At 34.2% G+C, this 27,588-nt stretch overlaps 1 protein-coding gene across 6 annotated transcripts in view; it reads left to right on the top strand.

Annotated features, from left to right (window-relative positions):
• The window catches only part of XRCC4 (X-ray repair cross complementing 4), a 271,894-nt gene that overhangs the window by 158,644 nt on the left and 85,662 nt on the right, over positions 1-27,588 (top strand). For all 6 annotated transcript variants that reach the window (XR_199943.3, XM_004759129.3, XM_013059782.2 and 3 more), the window contains one exon: positions 1,785-1,932. Coding sequence is in view for 5 of the 6 variants with exons in the window: in XM_004759129.3 (XP_004759186.1) it covers positions 1,785-1,932 (148 nt within the window). In the remaining variant the exon portion in view is untranslated. The remainder of the gene's footprint in view (positions 1-1,784; positions 1,933-27,588) is intronic.

Below are 27,588 nucleotides of genomic sequence, written 5' to 3'. Positions count from 1 at the left end.
TAGTAATAGCTAGTAAAATAATATATGAGAAATGTGGTAGAACTTATGTGCCCTAATGACTTAAATAGCTTTGGAAAGTAAAATATCCTTTGATCGCTATTGAGTTAATATTTGATCAAGGAATACTTTATCCACTAAGGAGACTTATTTTTTAGTTGTCATATGATAAAATATCAACTCAAAGTCTGTGTGATTTGGTCAAGTCATTAACCTCTCTAAAGCCTTGGTTTCTTCATAAGTAAAATAAAGGTAATAATAGTAATAAAATAATAAAATAATATGTGTAAAACTCATAGAAAAATGTCTACCACGTATGTTCTCAAAAATAGTAGCCATTTTAAGGTGGAGGGAAAGGCACCCAAAGAAGACTTTGAAGAGTGTGATCAACAAGTGTCCAAGTGATCTCCAGTCACCCAGAAGCATGGGCTGAAGCAAGTTAGAATTCAGAATACAGGCTTTTCTTCTAAGAGGTGGTGGATTTGTGCAATTCTACAGAATTGCACACTAAAAGTAATAGAGCTTATGGGAGAAAGAATTAAGGTTTAGGCAGACCACTCAAAATCTGTGCAGCTTTACATTGTTGTTGTCAGTTCTCTAGTTACAATCCAAGTGAAAATATTAACTCCTGTAACTCCTAGCAACATTTGCACCCAACATCACAGTCAGCTTACCATTTGCATCACGTTTCCTCTCGGATGGAGTAGGTGGCAGTTACTGAATGCACTTGATTCTAATAATTTCATGAACATTAAACATCTGATTCAAGCTACAGGGAGAAATGTATTCACAGCTTTCTATAACAGAAAGCTTAACTGTTGAAAAGTATAGGGTTCTTGATTCTACTAAACCAACCCTATTTGTGCTAAAGGAATTGACTTGTACAGAATTTTTGCCACTCATTTCCAGCTTTTTAGGACTTCATACATTGTTAAGGCTTTCTCATTAATTGGGATGAAAGCTTGCCCCTGATCACCTTCAAATGTTAACATGCTAGACAAAACTCATATAAACCCGCAAGACATCCAAAGTCCAAATTATATTGGTATTATCCATTGTTTATCAATGGCAAAGGAGGTCTTTAATATAAATATGTATTTATATATGTATACTGTGTATTAGATGAATGAATTCTGAACTCTTCTTAAGCTCTTTGGAACCAAGTTGTTTATAGAGAATAAAAGAAATATAAATAAAACATGTTTCTCCTGTTGCTTCTGTTTCATGTATATCAAACACTTTTAAGGGTAGTTTAATGACTAAGTCATAGTAGAGACATCTGTTAGTGTTTTCTTAGATTTTTCCTGTGCTTATTCTCTGTAGTTGGCTGAAAAGTCTATGCAATTATCTCCGGATCACTAGCAGAAGTCCCCATTCCTGTTAAAAGTTACTGTTTAGTATCAATTTGATTTATCCTATTCCTGTAGCAGTATTTGCAACTCCCCTCCTCAACAAACACCTTTCAGGGGTGCCTTTCAGGCATTTCTGTCTAATTCTAGCATTGAAAGATCAAACTATGCCTTTGATGTATTTGGGAGGGTTTTGCGCAAGATAGGCAGAGACCATTTTGATCAAATTATTCCATGTGTATAATATACTTTATGCTTTATATTGCTATTAAAGTATTATAATCTAACTGGTCCACTTTTCCAAATGTTCATGAATTTTTAAAAAAATAGTTATGCTCTATTTTAAGAGTGTCACTTCATATCAGTGCAGCCAGTTCTTATGTACAAATTATATGCATAATTTTGTTGGGTCACACTGATTATGTCATTTTATTTTAGCTGCTTTAAGAGGAGATGATTCCCTTGTTTCAAGTCCTGATGTAGCGGATATTGCACCAAGTAGAAAGAGGCGGCAGCGGATGCAGAAGAATCTTGGGACAGAACCTAAAATGGCTTCTCAGGTACCTGGGCCTCAAGAAGAGGAGAAGTAAGTCATTTTGTTTTTTTGCCAAATGATGAAATATCTTTAAAAAAAAATCTAATATCTGATCTCAAAAATTATATTTTTATTTCTAAGTTTACTTAAGGCTATTTTTAAAGAATAAAAATTGTGACTTGGAAAGTATAAAATGTTCAAATCAGTATATTTTCTCTGGTATTTGGTTAGTTCCTATTAACATTTAAAGCAGAAGCGCTATCTGAGCTAAAAAGCAAAAACACAGGAGAACTCATCATAGTTTTGTCCCTTAGGTCCCAAGGTCCCTAGCTCCAAGTCTGGGACATCTGAGCTAAAGCAGAAGCGCTAAAAATATATGTAAAATGTTTTTTTCTTGTGGTTTTTATAGATTAATTAGAAATGGCATGTAGATACTAAAAATATTAGAATCCAGCTTGTGTTCAGTAAAGTGTTTCAATCTAATTTACTGCTTTAAACAGACCCATATAGCATTTGAATGAGCTACTTGATTTGGTTATGCTTAGAATTTTCTCAAGTGAAAAGTCTCTTTCTAGTCATCTATTTCTTTCTATTAAACTTTGGAGTTACATGCTTTATTCTTAGAGATTTTCACTCTTTCATTCACATACCCTCCTTTGATCTGCATCCCAATTTATTTGTAATGAGCTGAGGACTTGGGATAATTAACATTTTATTATAGTGAAATAGTCAGCATTTATAAAGAATAATTATCAGTTGAATCCAAAATGAATGTGCACATCATTTGTATGTTTGGATATATGTATGTGTCCCCTTAGAATTTATTTATTTTCCTCTTTAAAAAAAAAATGATGTATTTATTTATTTGAGAGAGAGAGAATGGGAGCGAGAGAGAGAGAAAAAGAGAGCATGAGGGGGGAGGATCAGAGGAAGAAGCAGACTCCCTGCTGAGCAGGGAGCCCAGTGTGGGACTGTATCCTGGGACTCCATGATCATAACGCCCGAGCTAAAGGCAGTCGCCCAACCAACTGAGCTACCCAGGTGCCCCTTTATTTTTTTCTCTAAACTTTTTATTAACTCAGCAAATAGTTATTAAATAATAACCTTATGACAAATGATATTACAGATCAGTGATTTCACAGTGTGGAATAAGGATCCATAAGCTCATCCTTTCTTCAATTTCATACCTGGGTGGAATATATTTCATATATTGCAATTAAAATAACATGTCAGATCTGTTGAATGGAAGGACTTTTCATTCAAGCCAGCAAAGAAATAGATATGCAAAAGTGTAAAAGATTGCTCTCACAGGAGCTTCTTCTTGGGAAATATAATAATCTTTCATAAAGAATATGATTTTGTGTTATCATGTACTGGGTTTATTGTTATTTTTAAATGAATTAATAAATATATAAAAATTTTCTGGGTTTTACTTTGAATATGATACAGTCCACATAAACAAAAGGCTTTTGAGGTCCTCAAGAACTTTAAAAGTGTAAAGACATCCTGAGAGTCAAAAGTTTTAGACAATGAGGATGCCAAGACAGGCATAGTCCAAGCCTTCAGGAAACCAAGAGCCTGACAGGAGGGAATTTTCAAGTTTCTCGTTTAAAAATAAGTGTTGTAGGGGTGCCTGGGTGGCTCAGTGGGTTAAGCCGCTGCCTTCTGCTTGGGTCATGATCCTAGGGTTCTGGGATCGAGTTCCGCATCGGGCTCTCTGCTCATCGGGGAGCCTGCTCCCCACCCCACCCTGCCTGCCTCTCTGCCTACTTGTGATCTCTGTCTGTCAAATAAATAAAATCTTTAAAAAAAAAAAAAAAAGCATTGTACAGTTAAGAGTGGAATTGGTTTGTGTGTGTATTTATCATTGGGTTTTTATTCTCTCCACAATTGGCCTGATCTATTGGTACTTGAAAATGCCTTTATGTTTTTCTGCCCTTATATCCTCAGACAATGCATATAAAAACGCAATGTATACTAAACTCTTACTGATTTGTACTTATCATCTGAATGTATTTATTAGCTCATAAACTTCTGGCTTCATAGAATTTAAAGGTATTGCATTCTCTCTTTTAAATAATGAACCAAAAATATTTCCAATTTGCAAATATTAGAGCAGCCAGGCCATTCCTGTAGATTATTGTGGGGAAAAATAAAATTATAGTTTGAAGTATTCAGGAAACTCTGTACTTGATTCAGTCAATCTGTAAGCAAATGAGCAGTGAGAATCACTTCTGTGCCAGACAAACTGGATGTTGAGGATTCAGGAAGAGTAGAAAACAAACCCAGCCCCTGTCCTCATGGAACTTTTGGTTTAATTGTTTTTTTGATAAAGATTTCAGGGTTTGGGTGAAGAATGAAATATATTCATTTTATGCTAGAGAGCTGAACCTTAGGTCTTTTCACTCTGTGTGTGAATGATACACAAGGTTTTGAGGTTACTAACATTTTCTCATTACATGATATTGCTCGTAACAGGTTTCCAAGATGCGCCGTACAGAGATGAAAAAAGTTTAGATCAGGATCAAAGCTAAATATTTTGTTTAGACTTTTTAGTAAATGTAGTGTATTTGTTTACATACTATCTATGTACAATTAATGTTGTGTTCCTTTTCTGTGTTTTCATAATCATGACAGTACTTATTTTGTATATTTTCCCTACTTTAAAAGTTGATAAAAACTTTGAATTGTCTGTTAATTATATTACTTTGAACCTTTAGCCTCAACTGGCCCTTACAAGAAATGAAAAACATATGCTAGATGTCAGGAAGCATTTTAAAGATGAAAGGAAATCAATCTGATGGAGAATGGTTGATACCCTGCTTTACAATTCCTCTTCCTTTGCCCAAATAAAACAGAAAGAGAAATTGTGTTTTTTGTTTTTATTTTTGTATACTTTTGAGTTTTGTTTTTCCATTTTGAATACAGAAGGCTGAAATTTTATGGCTGTTAAAGTTTAAAGTCCCAGTTTTGTTTTGTTTTTTATGAGTTTTTCTTAATCAAAAATATTAGAAAGCTTCTAGAAAACAAAAAAATAGGAACAAGCTCTTAACTGAAGAAAACTTAAGACCTTCTCAAATACAGATGATGAACCCTTATTTTATGTCTTTACATTCAAACTACTACCTATTTCCTAACTTCCCAAACATCTTTTTTCTCAGGTGACTTCTCTTATACCTCAGTTAGGCAAATATACTGGTGCTGTAGCCTCCCAAACAAATGCAGATGTGGGTGTTGACTCCTTAAGGTTGAAAAGATATTGGCCCCTAACTCTTAAACTTCTTAGTGTCCTAAGCCCTCTTTGTCAAATTCTGTGGCCTCTAGTTCCTTAAAATATTCCCACTTGGCATCTTCCATATATTTTCTTTGGCTTCTCTTGCCTTTTCCAGCTCTGTACCTCAAAAACAAAGTGGAGGAAGGGAAGATTACTCTGATTTAATTTTTTAAAATTGTATGTCTGCTGGACATATTTATGAAAGTCATTTATGCAAGTCATTGCCTCTTTCTGGAATTTCGTTTTCTCATTTGTAAAATGAAAGGATTGAACTAGGTAATCTGTAAAATCTCCCAATATCTGTAATTTTATTATACTTTTAACTACTACTTTTAAAACATGAACATGATTCAGCAATAAATTACTTATATTTATTAGTTATTAGCAATTAAAATTCATGAAAAATAAAAGATTAAAAACAAATCTCTACAAATGAGAAAATTATCTTTTAAGTTTATATATTTATGAGTATTTCACAGTGTAAAAATTTTAGTACATTTCTAAATACATGGGTTGGTGACATTGTACTCTTTAAAAAATCTAAATACTAATGTATGTTAATCTCTGTGTGTACTAATCTATACTAATACTAACCCATAAAACAAAATCATGGTAATTTTTAACTTTATTTAAACATGTATTGTGATACTGTCTTTGGTACAGTGACAAGGTATGGGAGAAGAGAGAGAAAATAAATGAGAATTGTGGTAGATGTTTTCTTTCATTTAAATCTCACACAGATCCTACAAGGTAGATATTAATTTACCCTTCTTACTTGAAAAACAACTCAGGCTCAGAATTATATAATTATTTTTCCAGAGCAGCACGTCATTTTATTTCAAAGCCTGTGCTTGGTCTCCTGCCTGAAGGGGCTTATCCTCTATTGACAGACAGAGATTTACACAAATAATTTTGTGATTATAAGAACGGAGTGTGAGTAGAACACCAGCCTTCAGATTTTTAATTGGAATGTTTGGAATTGTATTCCAAATTTTTATATCATAAGTGATAGTAGTTTTAAGTCATTTTGTGTGAATCTGAGACCCACTTTTTTTTAAATTTTTAATTAATTTTTTATTTTTTATAAACATATATTTTTATCCCCTGGGGTACAGGTCTGTGAATCACCAGGTTTACACACTTCACAGCACTCACCAAAGCACCTACCCTCCCCAATGTCCATAATCCCACCCCCTTCTCCCAAACCCCCTCCCCCCAGCAACTCTCAGTTTGTTTTGTGAGATTAAGTCACTTATGGTTTGTCTCCCTCCCAATCCCATCTTGTTTCATTGATTCTTCTCCTACCCACTTAAGCCCCCATGTTGCATCACCACTTCCTCATATCAGGGAGATCATATGATAGTTGTCTTTCTCTGCTTGACTTATTTCGCTAAGCATGATATGCTCTAGTTCCATCCATGTTGTCGCAAATGGCAAGATTTCATTTCTTTTGGTGGCTGCATAGTATTCCATTGTGTATATATACCACATCTTCTTGATCCATTCATCTGTTGATGGACATCTAGGTTCTTTCCATAGTTTGGCTATTGTGGACATTGCTGCTATACTTTTGATCTATAGTCGAGAGGTATCCTTAGAACTAATCAGGGGGGTCTCTAATTCCATCTTACCAGTATGGCAGTATTAGAAAATCAAAGTCTGTTATTTATCTATCATATCTAACATATTTCAGCATGTTCATGGTTAAAAATTATAGTAACCTAGTTCCTTATGAACTAATGAGATAGCATTATAAAATGGTAAATTGTAGTTCAACTGCCTTTGATTAAAAATTGCATTATTTTCTAGCTGAGGGAAGTAAATCAATTTGTAAGTAAACTTTTAAAATTTCTGGGCAAACTATGTATATTAAGTATGAAAGAGAATTTGTAGTAAAGTTATTTGTACCAATAAAAATACTAAATAGTGAAATACACAATATAGTTTTTAGCAGAAAACATGACTAGTAACTACTGTGGAAATGTTTACCATATTCTGTAAGATTTTATTAAAATATATTGTCTATGTTATATTGACATATAGTTAAGTCAAGCCTGAAATATTTGCTCTTGATAAAAAGTATGCTTAAAACTTCAGGAATAAGATTAAACTAAATAGTGAAACCACGTAAAGACCCAAGTCTGATCATTTTTTCATTCTGACCCTCTGTTAGCTCCTTTCTCCATTTTTCTATGGTAGAAAGAAAACAGATTTTTCTTCAGAAAGATGTAAGGAACCAAGCAAATTAGAAGTGCCTTCTCAGAGTGTCTGGGCTCTAAAACACCATGTAATAAATGGATAGCAATGCAGTTAGTGAACAACTAGATGCCTTCCACACAGGCAAATTTTGCACATTAATTTGTCAATAAATATAAAAGTTATATTGAAGATACTTTATCCATAGATTATCAAATGTTAACATAGGAACAAAGTAAAATTCCATCCTTAAGTGAGAACAATTATTCTTTAGCCATATAAGAAAATATTAACAAAAACCAGAAAGCTAAAGCTAAAACTACATTTATAATGGTCACAACTTTTATAATTAAAGTCTAGTGTGTTTAGTAAGTTCTAAAAAAATGTGCCACTCTCAGTGTCTTAAAAATATTTTGTAACTGAAGACAATGTAATTTTCTAAGTCCTTGACTTTACTCTAAAAAATAACGATACCATCTTATCTGGGAACTATTTACTATGGAAATTATAACCCAATTCTGTCAAATAAGGTGAAAATTCTATTGCACAAAGGTATGGAAAATTTAAGTAACTTATCCAAGGTCATGTAGTGAATGATTTTAAATAATTATTCTGTGGATTAATGAATAACATATTCTCCATTGTTCCTAAGAGTGAGAGCTGTCTTTACACGGATGAGTAGTTACATCTCACCAAATTTGGCCATAAAATTAGTTTAATTATTATTACTGTCTATTATGGTTACTGTCACTATCTTACTAAATTAAACTGTTAGTTCTGCATCAACCAGTCACTAATGTTTTACTATACTAAAATAGGTTATGCCTGTTTATAAACCTGTACTACATGGTAAAAGCACATGAATTATTTGGTTGTATATCTTCTTAAGTGTATGTTCTAAGGTCAGTCAGTGGAAGTAACTCTTAGATGACCATTTTCAAGAATTTTCAGAATTCTGAATATTTACCAGATTTTCAATCTAAACACAGGTATTCTATCATATTGTTTTTCTTTGTATTCTTATCCATGTTTAAGTAGAAAAAATTAAGCTGCGAATGAATGTATTATACAATTTTTTATACTTCTAGTGAAGAAAAATTACACAGAAAGTTTTGAGTTTATAGTTCATGATACTGTGGTGTGTTAACCATTATATACCTTTAAATTTATCAGGGATGTTTGACTTCATTACTTGTTTTCAGTTCTTAGAATATGCTTGATTTCATGTGTTTTGTCAGTCCCTCACAGTGTCATTTCCTCTCTCTTCTGCAGTAGCCACTGAGTAGAGTTTATATTCATTGTATGACTACTACATGATCTCACATTGTCTAAGGAAGTACACAATAGGTGCTGTTTGTTGAGAAGAAAATTCTGACTATGGTTTTTCCTCACTCATTCATTCACCATTCATTCATTTAGCAGATACTTACATGCTGAGCACTAGGGACATACTGCTGAGAAAGGCCCTGATCTCATAAAGCTTAGTGTGTATGAGAGAAAACAACGATTAATTGTATCATGACATCACTATATAATTGCAAACTTTTTTTTTTTAAGATTTTATTTATTTATTTGACAAAGAGAGATCAAAAGTAAGCAAAGAGGCAGGCAGAGAGAGAGAGGATGAAGCAGGTTCCCTGCCAAGCAGAGAGCCTGATGTGGAACTGGATCCCAGGACCCTGAGATCATTACCTGAGCTGAAGGCAGAAGCTTAACCCACTGAGCCCCTAATTGCAAGCTTTTAAGGGATTTCAAGATTTAGGGGAACATGGCAGGGGGGGTGTGCCTTAAGGAATCATCCGAGCTCTAAGTTGAAGGATTAAGAGAAGTACAAGAGCAGAGTAGGGAGCAGAGTGCTAGAAATCCTGAGGAAATAGCCTGTGCACACTTACCCAGGTGGAATGTGTCAGTGATGGTGTTGGCAGAGCCACCATGACAGGGAGTGTGATGAGGCTGAGGGGTGCTTAGGCCACACCAAGCTGGCTGTGTACTTCTTGTTAAATATTCAGCTTTTCCTTGCATTCATGTTAGCATTTTCATTTCTCACATCACAGGGGACTTTTCTTCCATCTTCCCTGACTTTTTTTTTTTTTTAAGATTTTATTTATTTGACAGACAGAGATCACAAATGGGCGGAGAGGCAGGCAGAGAGGGAGAGAGGAGGAAGCAGGCTCGCCGCTGAGCAGAGAGCCCCATGTGGGGCTCAATCCCGTGACCCTGAGATCATGACCTGAGCTGAAGACAGAGGCTTTAAACCACTGAGCCACCCAGGCGCCCCAAGATTTTTTATTTGTTTATTTGACAGAGATCACAAGTAGGCAGAGAGGCAGGCAGAGAGAGAGATGGGGGGAAGAAGGCTCTCCACTGAGCAGAGAGCCCTATGCGGGGCTCCATCCCAGGACCCTGAGATCATGACCTGAGCCGAAGGCAGAGGCTTTAACCCACTGAGCCACCCAGGTACCCTGGATTCATCTTCCCTGCTTTTTAATACTGTTTTTAAACTCAAGCTCTTAAAAGTTATAAAATATCATGTTGACTGGAAAACTCTTATATTTTGGTCCTTTTTGCATCTTCTTAGATATAATCATTTAAGATTATCTAAAGCTATTTTACCTTTTCTTTTTCTTTTCTTTTTTTTCTTTTTCTTTTCTTTTCTTTTTTTTTTTAAACTCTACTTTCAAACTGCTTAATGTTGTACAATTTTGGATTCCCAGTAATACAACTTTCATTCTCTTGAAACACAGGAAACTAGAAAATTGAAAACATACTGAAACTTATGTAGAGTGCTCACAGGGATAATAGCTTAAATTGGCATGTGTTAGTAGTCCTGAGGTGCAGAACTGTAGTGCTGTTTTCCCTTTTCATGGTAAATATATAAATGCTTTTTTTTTTCCCAGAAATATTTTTAGATCTTTGAAGAGTTCCCACTTCTAGTAAGATTGAACTCTTTGAATGCAATATATATTGATAAATATTCATTAAAAAATTTAAGTGTGACTAATTCACACAATATGATTATTTTTGGGGAATACTCATCCTATTCTGTCAACTAGCATCAACACTGAGAGTTTTTCAACATAACCATATGCTGTACATTCCTTGCTATTTACTATCTTACATCACTTGAAATTGTGATTTTTAGAGTTGTTCAGTATGAGTTTTTAATCCTATATATTAAATAAAATGAACCAGCTGAAAAACATTACAGAAATTATAAAATTATTTTCATATTTATATACTTTGTTAGATTCAGGTAAAATACTGAGTGTAAACAAGAAGATTATAAAATTACTTTCTATAAATATATAAGGGCACAATACATATCTAAATGAAATCTCACAATGTTCAGGCTTTATTAGGCACTCAGTTTAAATTTTTAATGAGGTCATCCTTTATAATACAAAATAATAGCCACGGAAGAATTTTTCATTTAAAATTCTTTAAATTTCAGGAGCTCTTATTAATTCTTCTAACATCCTTAAAGAGTGAATATAATAGAAGTCTATTTATAGCACTCTGTTGGCATGACATTAAGTCAATTATGGCCAGGTGGACTAGTGGGATTATTTTAACAAATTAATTAATCCATTCATTACTTATTTGGCTAAACTGAGTCAATGTCCCAGTCTTACTGAAATTAGCAACCAGTTAATAAAAATCAATGAACAAAATGCTCATATTAGATTATTTAATTCATATTATAATGCTTGTCATGTCTTCACTTGTTTCAGCCCATTTCTCCCCAATTTTGCTTTACCTTTTTCTAGCTGTTCTGTTTCTCAACTCTGTAGGTTCTCTTTCTCGAAAACAAACTTGTTTTAAGAGATACTGAAAATAGCATCTGAACAAGGGCCCTATGAATGAAAACTTTGTCCAAGAATTAAGGCTCCAACCCTGAGGAAAGATGGCCAGGGGGAGCCAAAGCCATGATACAACCGAATGAAGATTATGCTGGAAACCAAGAGAGGGAATCAAACACAGTGGTATACCATACAGGCCTCATTACCAGAACTGCATTATGAAGTTCTTGTTGTTCTTGTCAGAAACAATACTAACTTAATTTTGAGCTCTTTCTTAAGTGATTCTTAACTAGAAAAAACATTAGTCCCTGTGGCTAGAAGAGCTGAACATATAGAAAAGAACAAAATGCCCCCACCTCTAAGATTTGGTAGGAAGAAATTCAAGATGTTTATTGAAATTAGATGATGATGAGTCCAGAATTTATTCTTTAGAATACCATTAGCAGACTTCATTCTATAGAATATGCAAAAGAGACCTTATCAGGTACTCTGTAGGGGGTTCCATATTCAAATAAGTTTGTAAATGGCTGTATACCATAGCTTCCACATTTCCATGTGCTCCAGCCTATAGAACGTGGAGATTTATATTTTGAAAGCTCCGAGAAACCCATAGTAAATAATTCATTTGACTTTGTAATCACTTTTCAAATGTACTTAAGCATAGCATCCTCATGCAATTTGCCTCTCCCCATCCCCAAAAAGGCTTAGTAACAGTCCAAAGGATAATATTCTGCAAGACCCTTGTTTAGAATATGAACTCTCAAAATTGTCAAATGTCAATGATTTTAGAAATATAAGCACTTTTAAGTCATAATTATAGAATGTTAGTTGTTGAACGTATCTCAAGGAAAAAAAAATAGTGTGTATAAGTGACCTCACAGGAAAAGAAAATGGGTGCATATATGGAACCTTCCTCTGCCACTCCCCACAATCCTACTACTTAGGAAGCTTCCTGCTCGTCCAACATATGGCCCTGCTGGGAGCAGTAGGATCATTTTCTAAGAGAATTCCAGTGATTAGCACACATTGGTGTATCCCAAAAGGGACAGTTCCACATAATCTCAATGGCAGGATAAAACTATTAAAATAATTTGAGCCAAAAATATGGGTGTAGTCTTTCATTACTTTGTATGGTCTTTGTTTCTGCATGCTAACAAGTGAAAATATATAGGTTCACACATCTCGTGCAAAGCTCAGATAAGATTTAGTCTTCTATGTGATGAGTATCTTTTGAAAGTAAAGACTTCTAACATATTGTTCCAAACAACCTTAAAAAATTATTAAAGTATAACTTTTTATAGATGTTGTTCCTTGAATTGTAGTGAAGAAGTTTTAATTGTGTGTTCTGAATCAACCTGTAAGTGGTCCCATTAAGTAATTGTGTAGCTATAATATTTTAGATTAGAGGTAGGTGGCAAAACCATACACAACGAACACACACACCCTCTTCAGATTAAGTTTATGGTTTAATTAACCAAGGTAACACAATCTTATCAAAGTCCACAGAGCTACAAGGACCAGGAAAAGATGGAGTGTATTTTAGCGCAGTATTTGCTCAGCTCCTTGAGTGGGAATAGGTATTACACAGCCACCACTGAGACAGTTCCTGGACTCAGGAAAGCTCAATTCTTTCCTTTTTAACACTAGACGCTTACAATGTCATCCTGGAAGAAATTGCACAATCCATATACTTTTGTTTAGAGGAATGGTTAACATACATCAGACTTCCCTGCCTACAAAAGCAAAGCTATCATGTCTTTCAAAGCTTTTCAGGATTTTAGAGTACCCAGTTCTCCACATAACCCAGTCACAATCAAACAGAGTTTTAAATAAAATATTTACTAATTAATAAGATACTTCTTTTGGTGGAGTTTTGAAGAAACATATTTGTTTGCCTTCTGATACATTTCTTGCAATTTTCTATCATCAGTGTTATAGTTTATTTAAAAAAAAAAAAAGGCAGTAGAACCTAATAGTGGGAAGTGAAAGAGCCCAATGTTGATCCATTTATTTATTTTTTTATTTATGAGTAAACCTTTTTTTTAGAGTATTTTTAAGTTCACAGCAAAATTGAACAGAAAGTACAGAATTCCTCTGTATCCCTGGTCCCCATACTTGTCCAACCTCTTCTCCTATCAACATCCCCCAACGGAGTGGTACATTTGTTACAATTGATAAACTTACATTGATATACCATTATCACTCGAAGTCCATAGTTTGCATGAAGGTTAATTTTTGCTATTATACATTCTACAGATTTGGACATATATATCATGACAAATACACACTATTATAGTACTGTACAGAGAAGTTTCACTATCCTAAAAATCCGATTTGCTCCATCAGTTCATCCCTCCCCATAGTTTTTGCTTTTCCAGAGTGTTACATATTTGGAATCATTCAGCATGTAGCTCTTTCAGACTGGCTCCTTTCACTTATAATAATATGCATTCAAGTTTCCTACATGTCTTTTCATGACTTGATAGCTGATTTCTTTCTAGCACTGAATAATAAATGATTGTCTGGATATACCAGAGTTTTTTCACTTACCTACTAAAGGAATCCATTTATTTTTAGTAATACCATGGTACTACATGTTTATAGATCTCTTCGTCTACACTTCATTTGCAATTTCTGTTGTTAAAAACAACATTTCTGGGCGCCTGGGTGGCTCAGTGGGTTAAGCCACTGCCTTCGGCTCAGGTCATGATCTCAGGGTCCTGGGATCGAGCCCCACATCAGGCTCTTTGCTCAGCGGGGAGCCTGCTTCCTCCTCTCTCTCTGCCTGCTTATGATCTCTCTCTCTGTCAAATAAATAAATAAAATCTTTAAAAAAAAATTTCTGTTGTTTTTAAATTTATACATTATAAACATTTTCCATGTAGTAAGTACATTGCTTCCATATCATCTTATATTTATAATTTCCATTGTATAAATGTACCATAATTTCTTTAATCAATTCCCATACTAAACATTTAGGCCTTATCCATGGTTGTATTATTTCTAAGAGTGCTATATATACTTATACATAAATTTGCACATATGACTGGTTATTTTTTTAGAATGAATTCCCAAAAGTGGAGTTACAATGTCAGAGAGCATATCTACTTGTCAGTCCTTTCTTCTGTTTTGCCAGAATTCCTCCAGAAGGCTATAGCAATCTGTACTCTCACAAGCAGTGTTTGCCTTTTGTTCTGTTGTTTTCTAGTTCATTTTGATCATTGCCAGATCATTTAAATTATTTAATCAATGAATATCTCATCACTTAATTTTTATATTTAACCATTAGAGAAGGTCTAGTGTTTTCCTGGTATTTGTTGACTCTTGGCATTTTATCTTTCGTTTACTCTCTGTCCGTATCCTCAGCTGATTTTCAGTGAAGGTCTTTGTCTCCTATTGTTTTGTAAGAGTTTTATATATCTAAAAATATTAGTCTTTGTTTTTCCCAGCTCATCATTTGCTCTTTAATTTTTGTTAGTGACTTTTTAAAATTTATGTAAGTTATTAGATCAATTGATCAATGATAATGATAATATTTAATATTGATTGACTATTTATTATGTCCTACATGCTGTACTAAGTTTTCATATGTAGTATCTCATTTAACTATACCCATTTCATAGATCAGGAGGCTCAGATCTAGAGAGATTAGATAACTTGCCCAAAGACAAGTGGTATATTGTTGGTTTGGAATCTAGGATCATCTTTTTCCAAAGCAAGTTCTTTTAAGCTACTTTGTTATACTGCTCAAAAATAAAATAATAATTAATGTATGTTTGATTATAGGTTATAAGTTAAGTATTACGTACTTCAGTTCCATTAGCTTATTTAACTCTCACCACAACTCTGAATTAGGGCTCTCTTTATAACCATGTTTATTAAAAGCTAAATAATGATGAGTTTCAATGAGGTTTAGCTGCTTGTTCAAATTTTCTACATTTACACAGTAGAACTGTTAAGCTCTGTGAGTTCAGGGATTGGGTTAATAATACCTCCTGCCTACCTTTCAACATGAGTATCAGGGTCAGATGAGATCATGTGTATGAAAATTCTATCTAGGTTGGATACTCTAGGAATATGATGCATTGTTATTTTTAAAGCATTATTATCCCTGGGTTTTCAGCTAACTCCTGAAAGTGTGATCCTGAGAAGGAAACTGTCTATGCATTTTTCTGACATGGAGTGTTTCCTTTTCTCATAACTCTTACAGAATTGAGGATTGTCCATAGCTTTCTGTGTGTTAACTTGGCAAAATTTCCTACTTCCTTGAGCAATCAATAAGATAATGTTGGAGGAAAATAATACAATTGGAAGACCATGTTTTAAAAAGTTGATTAATTTGATATAATATGTATATATGCTTTTTATTCTATTACATCTTACATTTTTAATCATTTAGGATTTAATTTCCAACTTACTCAAGTACTTACAAATTTTTTGTTACAATTCAATCATTTTTGTCTGCCATTTTAAAATATGGTAGTTGGCCATCTTACTTTTTCTGAAAGGATCTGCTTTCATGTTTATAACTTAATTCTTAAAAGTTCATAAGTTATTGCTATGTTTCTTGTATAAACAGTGTATTTGAAATTTGTGTGTGTGCATGTGTGCATGTTTAATTTTTCTGAAGAATATAATTTATCAGATTCAAATTTCTAATTCTTAAAGATTTTTGGTAACTGAACTTTAAAAGTTCTTTAGTGTCGAATTAGGGACATAAAATGAATGTGCAATTGCTATATATTTACTTTGGTCATTGTGAGCAAACCTCATTTTTTATACAACTTTAATTTTATCTTAATGTTTATCTTAGTTGCAAAAGTAAACACAGTGGTGGTTTTAAAGCAAGATAGGTTTTTATTAGCTTCATTCTGTGTTTACCTAACTGTTCAGGCTGCGGCTCTCACTTCCCTTGCTGCATGTTTTGATTAATGGCCCCCTGGACTTGTTCCAGAATATACTGATTATGGTCAGTGTACTTCAAAGATGATTTATTAATTGTGTTTGCAGCTCAAAATAATTAAGTAAAGATTGATCATAGGTATTATTATAGATTTGCCAATAAGATCAGCAGTTATATTATTCCCTGAGTGGATTTCTTACACTATACAGAAAGAACAAAATATTAATATTAAAAATATATATTCAGTATTAACCACAGCTTTATGGCCTTTTAATTTAAAGCACGATGATTAAATGTATTAGAGATTTAGTCTTATAAGTACATGTATTTTAAGTTCTGTTTTAACATAATTCCAAAATAATATGTTTCAGTGAAGATTACATAGATGTTTAAATGAAGTATTTCCTTGTTTATAACTCACCCTGGGAACAACCTTTCCTACAATTCCCTCAGGCTGTTACATGCGTTTAGATTTCAAATTACTGACAGACTTGAATTTCTGTTTAAAATAATTTTTTAGTAGAAAACTGTTATAATCTCCTGTGTTTTATGTAAAGGGAATTTATCATATATTTACATATATTATATTCCTATTTGAAAGCTTTTTTTACATCAAATTTCTCTAGATTTGGCATGATCATAGTTATTGTGTCAGGCATTTGAAGTGTTCTATCACAAAGAATAATGTGTAAATATTCATTATACTGGTCAGAGGAGTTATTAATCAAAAGAAATGATCCCTGCTCATAATTTATAGTTCAATATTGAAAGAAAAATATGTACATTTATTTTTCAATTATTTGGTATATTATATTCAAAATATACATTTTAGCAGCGAAATTCTAGAACTTAAGTCATCTACTGTGATATGTAACTAAATGTTAAATAGCTATTTGGTTTGTTTTAAGACATCATGAAATGAAATAAAATGTTTTTTCCCACAATGGAACTGAAAGTTAATCCATATTCTAAGCTTTTGTGAAAGTCCAAAATAGTTATGTCAAAACAAGAAGATATAAACCTCACAAGTAAATAAGATGTTAGCAAATAGAGTGAAAAAATAAAGTATAAGAATAAAAAAAGAACAAAACCTAAGTAAGTTAAAAATATAATCCATAAGCATTATTCAGTGATTTTTGCTTGCTTTTGTAAATCATTACTAAAGAACAAAGAGCACAGAAATGCTTTATTTAAGCAACATTATTTTAAAATATTTTTAGTAAAATTTGAGGATATATACTTTGCTTAGTTGAATATTGTATACAATAATTTCATTTCTGAACAATTTCTAAAAATAATTTCTCTAGATAAAACTTAGGCATGTTATTTTTTAAAATATTATTTTTGTGATGAAAGAGGATAAATTATAAGTGTGTTGAATAAAGCAGTGGTATCATCAGCATTACTCAGTGCTTTATCCTGCATACACCATTTCTTGAAATTCAGAATAAAGAGGTTGCAGGCTGTGTCTTCAATGATCTTTTTATATGATGTAAAGTAATGAAGGAAAATTAATCAGTAGCACACATTTGTCTTTTTCTTTTGGCTTCATTATATTTCCTGACAAACTGTCTTTAATATGTATATGACTAAAATGTGCCAGATTTCATAATAGGTATAAGAAATATGAAATTTTAGAGGAGGGAGAGTTAGTATTCCATTCATGACTATAAAATAAGGAGATGTGAAGACTGACTAGAAGATGTTACTCAGTTTGGCTTTGTAGAGGAATAGATGTTTCTAGGCACATAAACTGAAGAAGGATAAGGCAGAGACTAATATCAAATCCAGCCTCCTGATGGCCCTTCTCTTTTTAGTAATAGAACCCCCTTCCAACACCCTGTGCATACCCAAGTTTTAACAGATTGGATGGCTGCCAAACTAGAGGTTAAATTTCTCAATTTCACTGGTAGCAGAGTATGGCAATGTGACAATGAGATATGACAGAAATAATACATATATAATTTGGGGATCTTGCCCTTAAAATGAGCGAGTATACATTCCTCCATTTTCCTGTTTGAGTCCATTTTCAACCTCGCATGTTAGGAAGATATCTTTGGAGATGCCAGAGAAACAAGAAAGGAAGAATCATAGTCCCTGGAGAGTCTCATGGAACAGGGCAGCATATCCACTGGGGGACCACCCAGCTACCTCTACACTATTATGGGAGAGAAAAATAAAAGTCTAGCTTGAATGAGCCATGTTGCTTTTTGGATCTCTCTGTCACAGAAACTTGAGATATCCCCTGCCTAAAAGAAAGGGCTTTCATGTCAGAGGAACAGAATACAGTAAGTAGATGCATGGAGGAAGAGTCTAGAACATAGGGACCATGACCATTGACTGTATCATGAGGTGCATAGACATGTTGAATGAAGCTGGTAAAGTAGATGGATCTCAGATCAGAAAGGAACTTGAATGCTAAGCTGATTTATTGGACTTCTTTCATGAACGCAGTTAGGAACTCTTAAAAATTCTGAGACAAACAATGGCATAATGAACAGTGCTTTAGGATAATTTCCCTGGAAATCATGTATTTGATGGAGGGAATGTTTACAGACTGTCAGTGAAGATAGGAGGATATTGTGGTAGTCCAGGAAGAGTTAGTCTGAAGAAGGATAGTAATTTTAAGTGTGAGTGTGATTGGAAAGAAAAGGAAAGGAAGAGATGAATTGAGAAACACTTAAGATTGCTGTCTTCTTATTACCAAAGACCTTGGAAACCTTATCTGTATTGAAAGCTATTTGTTAAACTTGGTCTTTATCAAAGTAAGTCATCTGTCTTTAGAAATCAACCTACCACAAAAGCTGGATAAACAGAACTTGGTGGTCATGGGCATTGACTTCTGAAAAGACTGGGAAAGTTTCCTTTGCAGTATATACTCAAGTATATAGGTATATAGTACCTTAATATTATTTCAGTTGTTTAATTTTTTAAACTTAGTTTAGCATATAGGTAAGCATGTTAATCAGTAAGTTATCTTCAAATCATACTTTAAGAAAGGTTGTCACTCTGGGGGGTGTATGTACTACAGCCTCTGAAAACCTTTCTTGATAAAGGGGTTCTTGTTAGTGCCAGTCACAGGAAATACTCCTTTTTGGACAAGTGTCATGTATTTTCATTTCAATCTGAAATTATGGGTTTCTCTTGCTTAGAGATATATGATATTCTTATGGACTACAGAAAAAAAAACCACACACACACACTTTTTTTTGCCTTACAATTTTTGTGGATTTAGTGCTGATTTTAGAGAGTATTTTGCCTAGGGCCTAGATATATGACTTCCTAGAAATTTCCAGACTGTAGAGGATAGGTTATATTTGTGAGTGAATTTGACAAATTAATGAAGTTAAGAGCTAATGTTGTAAAACTGAACTGGCCTATATATCCCTATTTCAAGGAAACCAAGAGAATAATAATTATTTATTGAAGCTTAGTTTTGGTTAAACAATAAATGGTGCCATATAAGGCATAAAAACTGGGAAAGAGAACATTTCATTTGTTCTTAACTGTTATATGTTCAAGTAAGACAAATGAAGATCTCAATATTTTTAATAATAATAAGATGTGTTATGTTTTTATTTTGTGCACTGTTTTAGGTAATTATTACATTAGTATTAGAATGGAATCTATTATCTAATAAAATTATACAGCCACATAAACATCACATAAATGTTTTGTGGGACAAAAGGCTTACAGTATAAATGGAAGGAAGCCCATTTCACCTGATAATGTCCATCCACTGGCCCTAGATGTGCCTTTTGTATCATATCAGATAAATTGTCTACATTAAAGTAACTCATATAGAGTAGAGTCATGTTATAAGTGCAAAAAAACTTAACACATATTCAGCATACACTCTCCAGCCTCTTCTTTGACCCTAAAGAGGGTCTGGTGAGAAAGTAGGAAAGAGAACAATTTAAATAGTTCTAGACATTCTTTTCAGGCATATGCCTGGGACTGAGTATCAATTGGGAAACATATCTCCTTACCCGCATCTGAGTTTCTATTATCCTTCCATAACTTGAACAGCACATATAAAAAAAACCTTTTTCATGTAACATGGCCACTAAACAAGGGCAACTACTTCTTTATTTTCTGTTACTGGATGGAAAACAAATAGCCACTTATCAAAATAGGTGGAAAACTCTTGAGTGCTGGCTGATTGAAGTTGGGTATATCATACTGGAATAACAGTTTCCCAAGGATTTTTCAAGATACTGTGATTATCACATTAAGTCCTACAGTTAGAACCTAAGCCCCAAATAAAATAGAACCTCATTTAATATGGATGGAAGCCATTGCACCCTCTAAAGTTTTTGCTTCTGTGATCTAAAGCACCTAAATGTGTCAACATTTCCCAAGTAAAACATGCTTTTCATTTGGTTAATCTCTTGGTTGGAGTTGCCTTTCATTGAATGCATATAGTTTTCTAGTGTTCCATTGAAGTTGTGTTCCCAGAGCCTGCTTATATCTCAGATGTGGTGTCATCTTTACAGAAAATCATGGGACACCATACTTGTGTTAATGTGGGATGTTCCCCAGCTGTTACACTTTTCCTTCCTGAAACATCACTATTTTTTTTTTTAAACCTACCTTAAAAAGAAGAGTATAGTGGTCCCAAATTTCTCAAACTCCAATCATGCCCAGGCTGTGTGATTTGGGTCAAGTTACTTATCCACTCTGGGTCTCAATATTCTAACTTCTAAAATGGAAACCATAATAGCCACCTCATTAAAATTTTTTTAAAAGATTTTATTTATTTATTTCACAGAGATCACAAGTAGGCAGAGAGGGGGGTGGGAAGCAGGCCCCCTGCTGAGCAGAGAGCCCGATACGGGGCTCGATCCCAAGACCCTGAGATCATGACCTGAGCCAAAGGCAAAGGATTTAATCCATTGAGCCACCCAGGCGCCCCAAAAATTAATGAGATGATAAATAAAATGTGCCAAGCAAGTGAGAAATGCTAAGTATTAGTTGCTGCGGCAGCTCTTGTTCATTTAATTTTTCCCTTCCACTTAAATTTAGTGTCCAGCTAAATTTAAATGCAGATTGTCTTCCAAGTCAGTTACTTGTGGCAAAAATTATACTATCAAAGGGTGTATATTTAATTATGTTTAGTAACTTAAAATCAGATAATGCTCATCATTGGAAATTCCTATGCTTTTGGCTTGAGAAAGTAGGTGAGTGGTACAGTTTTCAGACAAGGAATGGACTAAAAAAGAAGCAGGCTTGCAGAGCAGAAAATTGAAAAGCTTTGTTTTGGCTAGATTATATGTAAAATACTTAACAGACATCAAAGCAGATATATCAAGATATATGAGTCTGGAGTTCCTGGGAGAAGTGAGGTCTAGAAATAAAGATTTAAGAGTCCTAAATGTTTAGGATGTATGATTATGATTTTGAATTGAGAACAGTCAGCATGGTGGGTGTTTCTCTTCAACAAGGCTTGTGTAGTTCCTAATATAGAGCTTTAAACAACAAATACAGTAAAGGCAAAGATGATACTGTCATAGTGCTAGAGTTCCATGCTTTATTCTTCAATAGATTATAACAGCTGTAGGAAAATGAGTTCAGTTCATTTCTAATTATCTATCTTATGGATTATACATGGATTTAATAGTTAGGTGATTCCTTTCTGGGCTCTTAACACATCTGAACAATTTTATTTGCTGTTCTTGACAACTTCAGTATTAGATCAATGTTTTAAATTATATGTAGTATTGGGGGGAAAGTTCCAAAGCACACTTTAAATGGGACTCTTTTCTTCCTGTATGATCATTGAATCAAAAGAATTTGTTGGGAGCGTTTTAAGTCATATATTCCAACTTTATAGTCCAGGCAAGTAGAAAAAAACAGATACATGAAACCATAGTAGAGCAATTATTTGGTTGACTGTGATAGTCATTAGTTCTGTTCACCAAATATTTCCAGCGCTCTGCCTTCTGGGCACATGGTAAAATTGCACTTCAGTAACTGTAGTTGAACGAGGCCTTAAGATTAGGTCTTACCAGCAAGTTTTGATTAAAAATGTCATGTGTAATTTCCGAACCAGAGAACTTTCTTTCCTTCTGCCATTAGTGATTGGCAGTATTGGTAGCTGCCCTGTCATCCTAGGTCTTGGAATGAGGGCAGCACAGAATGGAGCCCCTAGGCCACTCCTGAGGGACCTATGAGAAAATTTGAATGAGGCATAAATGCATGAATGAGAAATTAAAGCTTTGTGATTTTGTTTTGTTTTGTTTTGTTTTAAGATTTATTTATTTATTTGACAGACAGAGATCACAGGTAGGCAGAGAGGCAGGCAGAGAGAAAGAGAGGGAAGCAGGCTCCCCACGGAGCAGAGAGCCCGATGTAGGGCTCGATCCCAGGATTCTGGGATCATACCTGAGCCACCCAGGCGCCCCTAAAGCTTTGTTGTTTTTAAGTCACTGAGATGTTGGGGTACTTGCTACTACACTATAGGTTAGGTTTAACCTGAGTGGTGGAACGCAGAGACGTGTCCAAATACAGCATATTCTTAGCACCATCACAGTACTATGTAAAAACTAAAGAATCACAGAAAACATTAGTTCAAAGTTCAGTACCAATGCCCTGAAGTGAATATCTGTAGCTTTACTGTAAACAGAGGGTCAGAATAAGCCGCTGCTTAGCTATGTTTTTACAAAGTTAAAAATATAAAACATATTTCCAAATGTTACAGTTGGGAAGTTTCATTTTCTCTGAATATCAATTAATTGTATAATATAGAAGTTTTAGGGAAACTAACTTCTTCAGTGATTTTATGAACATATTAATATCTTTTGTAATAAAGAAAAGTAGCATTTTCAGATTTTTCTCAGGCAGGTAGGAGGAATTGAGTTTATTATTCAAAGAGCTATTTAACAAATGGTCTTTTATAAGCTCATCTTGTGCCAGTCAGACAAATGGAGTCCAGCTTGCACTTAGAAGGTTAAGAGAGAAAACACTCACAGATTTGACATCACTTCACCCCACCTAATGACTTCACTTTCCGTTTGACTTGCTTTTTGTTATTTATTGAACTAAAAAATGTACTATCCAAATTAAAGCTGTAGTCTTTGCTTCCACCAAGTATGCTGAGATTAACCACAATTCGGATGATCCCAAAACTCATAAATTGAGTAAGTTTTAGTCATAGAATTTTTAAGGTGGAAATGAGTAAGATAGTCCTTTCTGTTCCTTTACCAAATAATTAATGATATCTTTATCCATTGTTTAGTTGTAAACTGACATAGAACGTTAGCCAAATGAAGCATGGTAGGGATTCATTGTCAGTGTCTATGCCGAGTGTCTGTCTCCTCATGATTTCTCTATATATCGCCTCTTCTGGGCTTTATTTTAGTGTAACATTTGCTTACACTACACAAATAGCATCTAGGGAAGAAATTCTGTTGTTTCAAGCTATTGTTTGCAAAACATCTCCCCTATACCTTATTAATGGCAAACTAACTTGTATTCCACTTAAAAAGGTATCTTACAGTACTGGTAAAGGTGTAGCAATATCAAGTAAGGAGGTAGGAGACCTGGGTCCAAGTTTCAACTGTGTTATTTATTAAACTGTGTGCTTTGTTTAACATCTTTCAAATCTGTCTCCTCCTCTCTATGTCCCTGTCCCTGCCTTGGTTTAAGACCTTGTTACCTAGCTCCCTTCCAGACTTCACACAGCTGCCACAGTGACCCTTCTAAGATGTTAATCACTTCAAGGGTTTTAATGAGTCCCTACAGTTTTCAGGATACAGTCCAAACCCCTCAGCATGTTACACAGAGCTTTTTCTTTTTTTTTTTTTTTTTTTTTACACAGAACAAGCTGCCCCTTGCCTAACTCTGGCCCTGAGGTTGTAAACTGGCAGGCTGTTAGCAGAATTCAGCTCATGTGTGTGTTTGGTCTGGTTTGTGCCATGTTTTCTTAAACATTTGGTATGAATGTTAGTTTAAAAAATTGAGAGATTTCTGGCTTCTCTTGAAATTTGAAGATTACTCTCTCACGTGTTGGCAATTGGCTATGCCGACTATTCTCTTTAGAGAGGATGTTCGATCTTTAACTCACCACAGTCCTCTCCCATTGACATTTCACCCCTTTATGTAACTTGTGGGTATTTGAGTTGGCCTCTCCTTCTGGCCTCTGCTCCAGCCAGTCTTTAATGTTCATTCTTTATAGCACTCAATTATATACCAAGTTCTTTCAACGTTTTATGCTTGCTCTTGCCTAGATTGTCCTCCTGTCCTTCCGTTTCTTTACTCACTCAAAGAACTCAGTAACTCACTGTTACTTTACTCACTGACCCATTCCCTTCCTTCAGGGTACAGTATAGTTGTTGTCCTCTTCAGAAAAACCAAACCTGCCCTTCTGATGTACCCACACCATCTTATTCTGTCACGTTGTAGAGTATTTGATTTGTTTGTCTGAATCCCTGATGAGGTAGTAAAGTCCTTGGGAGCATAGGCAAGTGTCTAATTTGTTTTTAAGTCCCAGTTTGGGCTCAGAGGAGCCCCTGTCAGCCTCAGTGTCATCATTTATAAATCATTTATAAGTGAACATAAGGATCACCTTCAGGGGTTCTTCTTGTTTGAAAGTCTGCTGTCTCTTGTTCGTTTTGGGGAATCTGGGGTCAGAGGCTGCTTTGAACAGTTTACCAGAGCTCAGATACGTACTAAACAGACTCAAGGGAATTAAGGCATTTGGTGTCCTAAAGCGCTAAGTAACAAAGGTATTTCCCTCCAAAAGGACCACATGCTTTGGTTAGTCATTCCTACATAGAAGCTGACTGTGTAACAGATCATTGTCCAAAGGCAGCCGAAAGCTAATCTGTTAGGCATCTGATGACATTTAATGGAAAGGAATTATTGGTGCTTCAAAGAGGGCATCTATTTAACCTAAACAGCAACCTATTTAGCATGATGAGGAAGAGAAAAGAAAGATGAGGAAACATGTTAGACAGAAATTAAATCTGATTCAAATGCTACAGTTGGGGTTAGTTGCCATGAAAAAAGCGGAATAGAAGATGAATACCTCTGGCCAGTGGCAAATGGTTTGGGAGGAGATGATGATCAAAGTCAGTTCTCATGATAATGAATGCCTTAAAACTGTTTGACCCAGAAATTCTGTCTTTAGGAATTTATCCAAAAACAAAACAAAACAAAACATAGTACATAGTGATCAGAATGTTATCTATAATAACAACAACAGTAAGAAAGGAAGCATTTTAAATGTCCAGTGTTGGGAAATTATTTGTCAGTGGTTTTATTTTTTCTTTAAAAGATTTTATTTATTTGAGAGAGAGAGTGGGTGGGAGGAGAAAGAGAGAATGCACAGGAGCCAGGGGAAGGGGATGGGTAGGCAAACAGACTCCTCGCTGAGCAAGGTGCCTGACTTGGTGCCAGATCCCAGGACTCTGGGATCATGACCTGAGCTGAAAGCCCTGGCTTAACCAGTTGAGCCACCCAGTACTTCTTAGAGTACAGTGTTCCACAGGACTATGTTGATAACCATGTCAGGAAAACCTGGCCTTTCATTTTCACTTCAACTAGAGTAGTTTCACTTTTATTGTATATATTAAGGTTACATGTGAAACTTTCTTTAAAAATTATGCTCATAATAGTAAAAATTTGAAAACCATTGAATTCAATAAATTACAGTAATTCATGCAACAATAGATAAGGAAATGTGTGTTAACAGTTCAGGTTATCTTTGGGTAGTGACTAGTTTGTTTTTTTTTCTTACTTGGATTGGTCTCTGTTTTCCACATTGTCTACAGATAACATGTAATTATTTCTGTACCGAACAAAAATGGCTCTTGAAAAAAAAAATTAGTTGACAGCAATAAATAGTCCATAAGTCACTGAAAATTTCCCAACTTACTATTTTTGGCATTCAAATCATAGGTTTTGTAAACCTACTACCGTTTGGGATTTTTTTCCATGAAATATCATAGGTTGTTGAAAACATTGAAGGTACAGCCCAGCCCCCTCATTTTATATTTGAAGAAATTACAACCCGAAATATTTCAATATACAGAAGCTAGAGCTGGGAGCCTGGGATCTTCTGATGCCGTGTGCTTTTTCTGTTATACCCAATTTATAAATAATCTCAATTTTCATTTCTTTCATTTTTGTCCACTTTGTTGGAGCATTTAACATTGTGTTATTTCTTGCTTTTTTCCCTATGAGTGAAAACTAATTTCTTTTTTTTGAAGGGCCAGTGGTCAAAACTTTTCTATTTAGAAAAATTAGCACAAACTAGAACATTAAAACTTCCTAAAACTGTCATATGACTCATTGTTCTGATTTATACAATTAGAATTTCCTGATCTACTTTAGTCCTCTAATTCATTAAATGTGTATGTTCACTCAGATTTATAATTTGGTGTTAGACTAGATTGACCTTTAATAATTCTCAGAGTTTGCCTTCACTTTTGGCATCTGAAAGGTAGACATTAGATACATGTTCCATCTGCCCCACCTTCCTCCTCAGACATGAATATACTTGGGAAACTGTTTTACTTGTATTTTAGGATCTTAACTCATCTCTGAGTTATCTTGCTATGAGTACACTGACCCCCAACTGTAATGGCTTTGTGTGACATTTTTCTTTTTACATATATGTATATATGTCAGTACGTTCCCATGGTTCTTTTTTGTTTTAATGCTGAGACATGAAAATTGGTAGCCATTTGAACTTAGAGACTCTGGACAAAGAGTCTGAGGTAATGTGTTTCAAATAAAGGAAAACGGAAAGTGTCAGAAACATCAGTCACTACCCCAAACCCCTTACCAACCTCCAGCCAAACAAAACAAAACAAAACAAAACGATAATTTATAATGAAAAGCAATCAGAATAAACACATGGAGGCCTTTATTTAAGGTGTTATTTGTTTTCAATGATCCTATTTGTGAAAAACTCTAGAAATGAGAGGATTTCTAGAGCATTCTTTTTTAACCATTTCCTTCAGGTATCTTGACATCTTAATTAAAATGCCAGCCATTCAGGCTTATATCATATAAAGAATATTCCGCTTAGAAGAATTGCAGCTTAAGACTGAAGTCATTTTTATATAGTTTTTTACTAAAATAATTCCTCTGAAATTCACATGTAGTAGATTCGGGGTAAATTTTAAAATATTTTTAAATGTCTTGGTTTCAACTCTTTTCCAATTTAGTTATTCTAATTGTTTTAATACATTAGAGCTGCTATTCATTTACTCTGAGAATCAAGCACAGAAGTTCATGGATGTAAAAGTGAAATAAAGTTTGTAAACAGTCAGTTTAATAACATGGGCTTACATGCAAATACATTTGCATGTATCAAAGTGTTTCCGTTAAAACAGTCAGGTAGGAATGACTATGCCACTAGCTAAAAATTTTAATATGTAATATTCTTAAAACACTTCCTTATTAAAATTTAGGTAAAATACCTGTGGTATATACTTTGAGAATAGTAGTACTACCTCACTTTATTTTTCAGATAGTATTTTAAAAATATTTTATTTATATACAACACCATACAACTTTTAAAGCAC

Source organism: Mustela putorius, unplaced genomic scaffold, assembly GCF_011764305.1.
Source record: "Mustela putorius furo isolate JIRA1106 unplaced genomic scaffold, ASM1176430v1.1 tig00537350_pilon_pilon_pilon, whole genome shotgun sequence".
In the NCBI taxonomy this organism is placed as follows: domain Eukaryota; kingdom Metazoa; phylum Chordata; class Mammalia; order Carnivora; family Mustelidae; genus Mustela; species Mustela putorius.
Note: the sequence above shows the minus strand (reverse complement) of the source record. Positions and strands in the feature narration are given on the sequence as shown.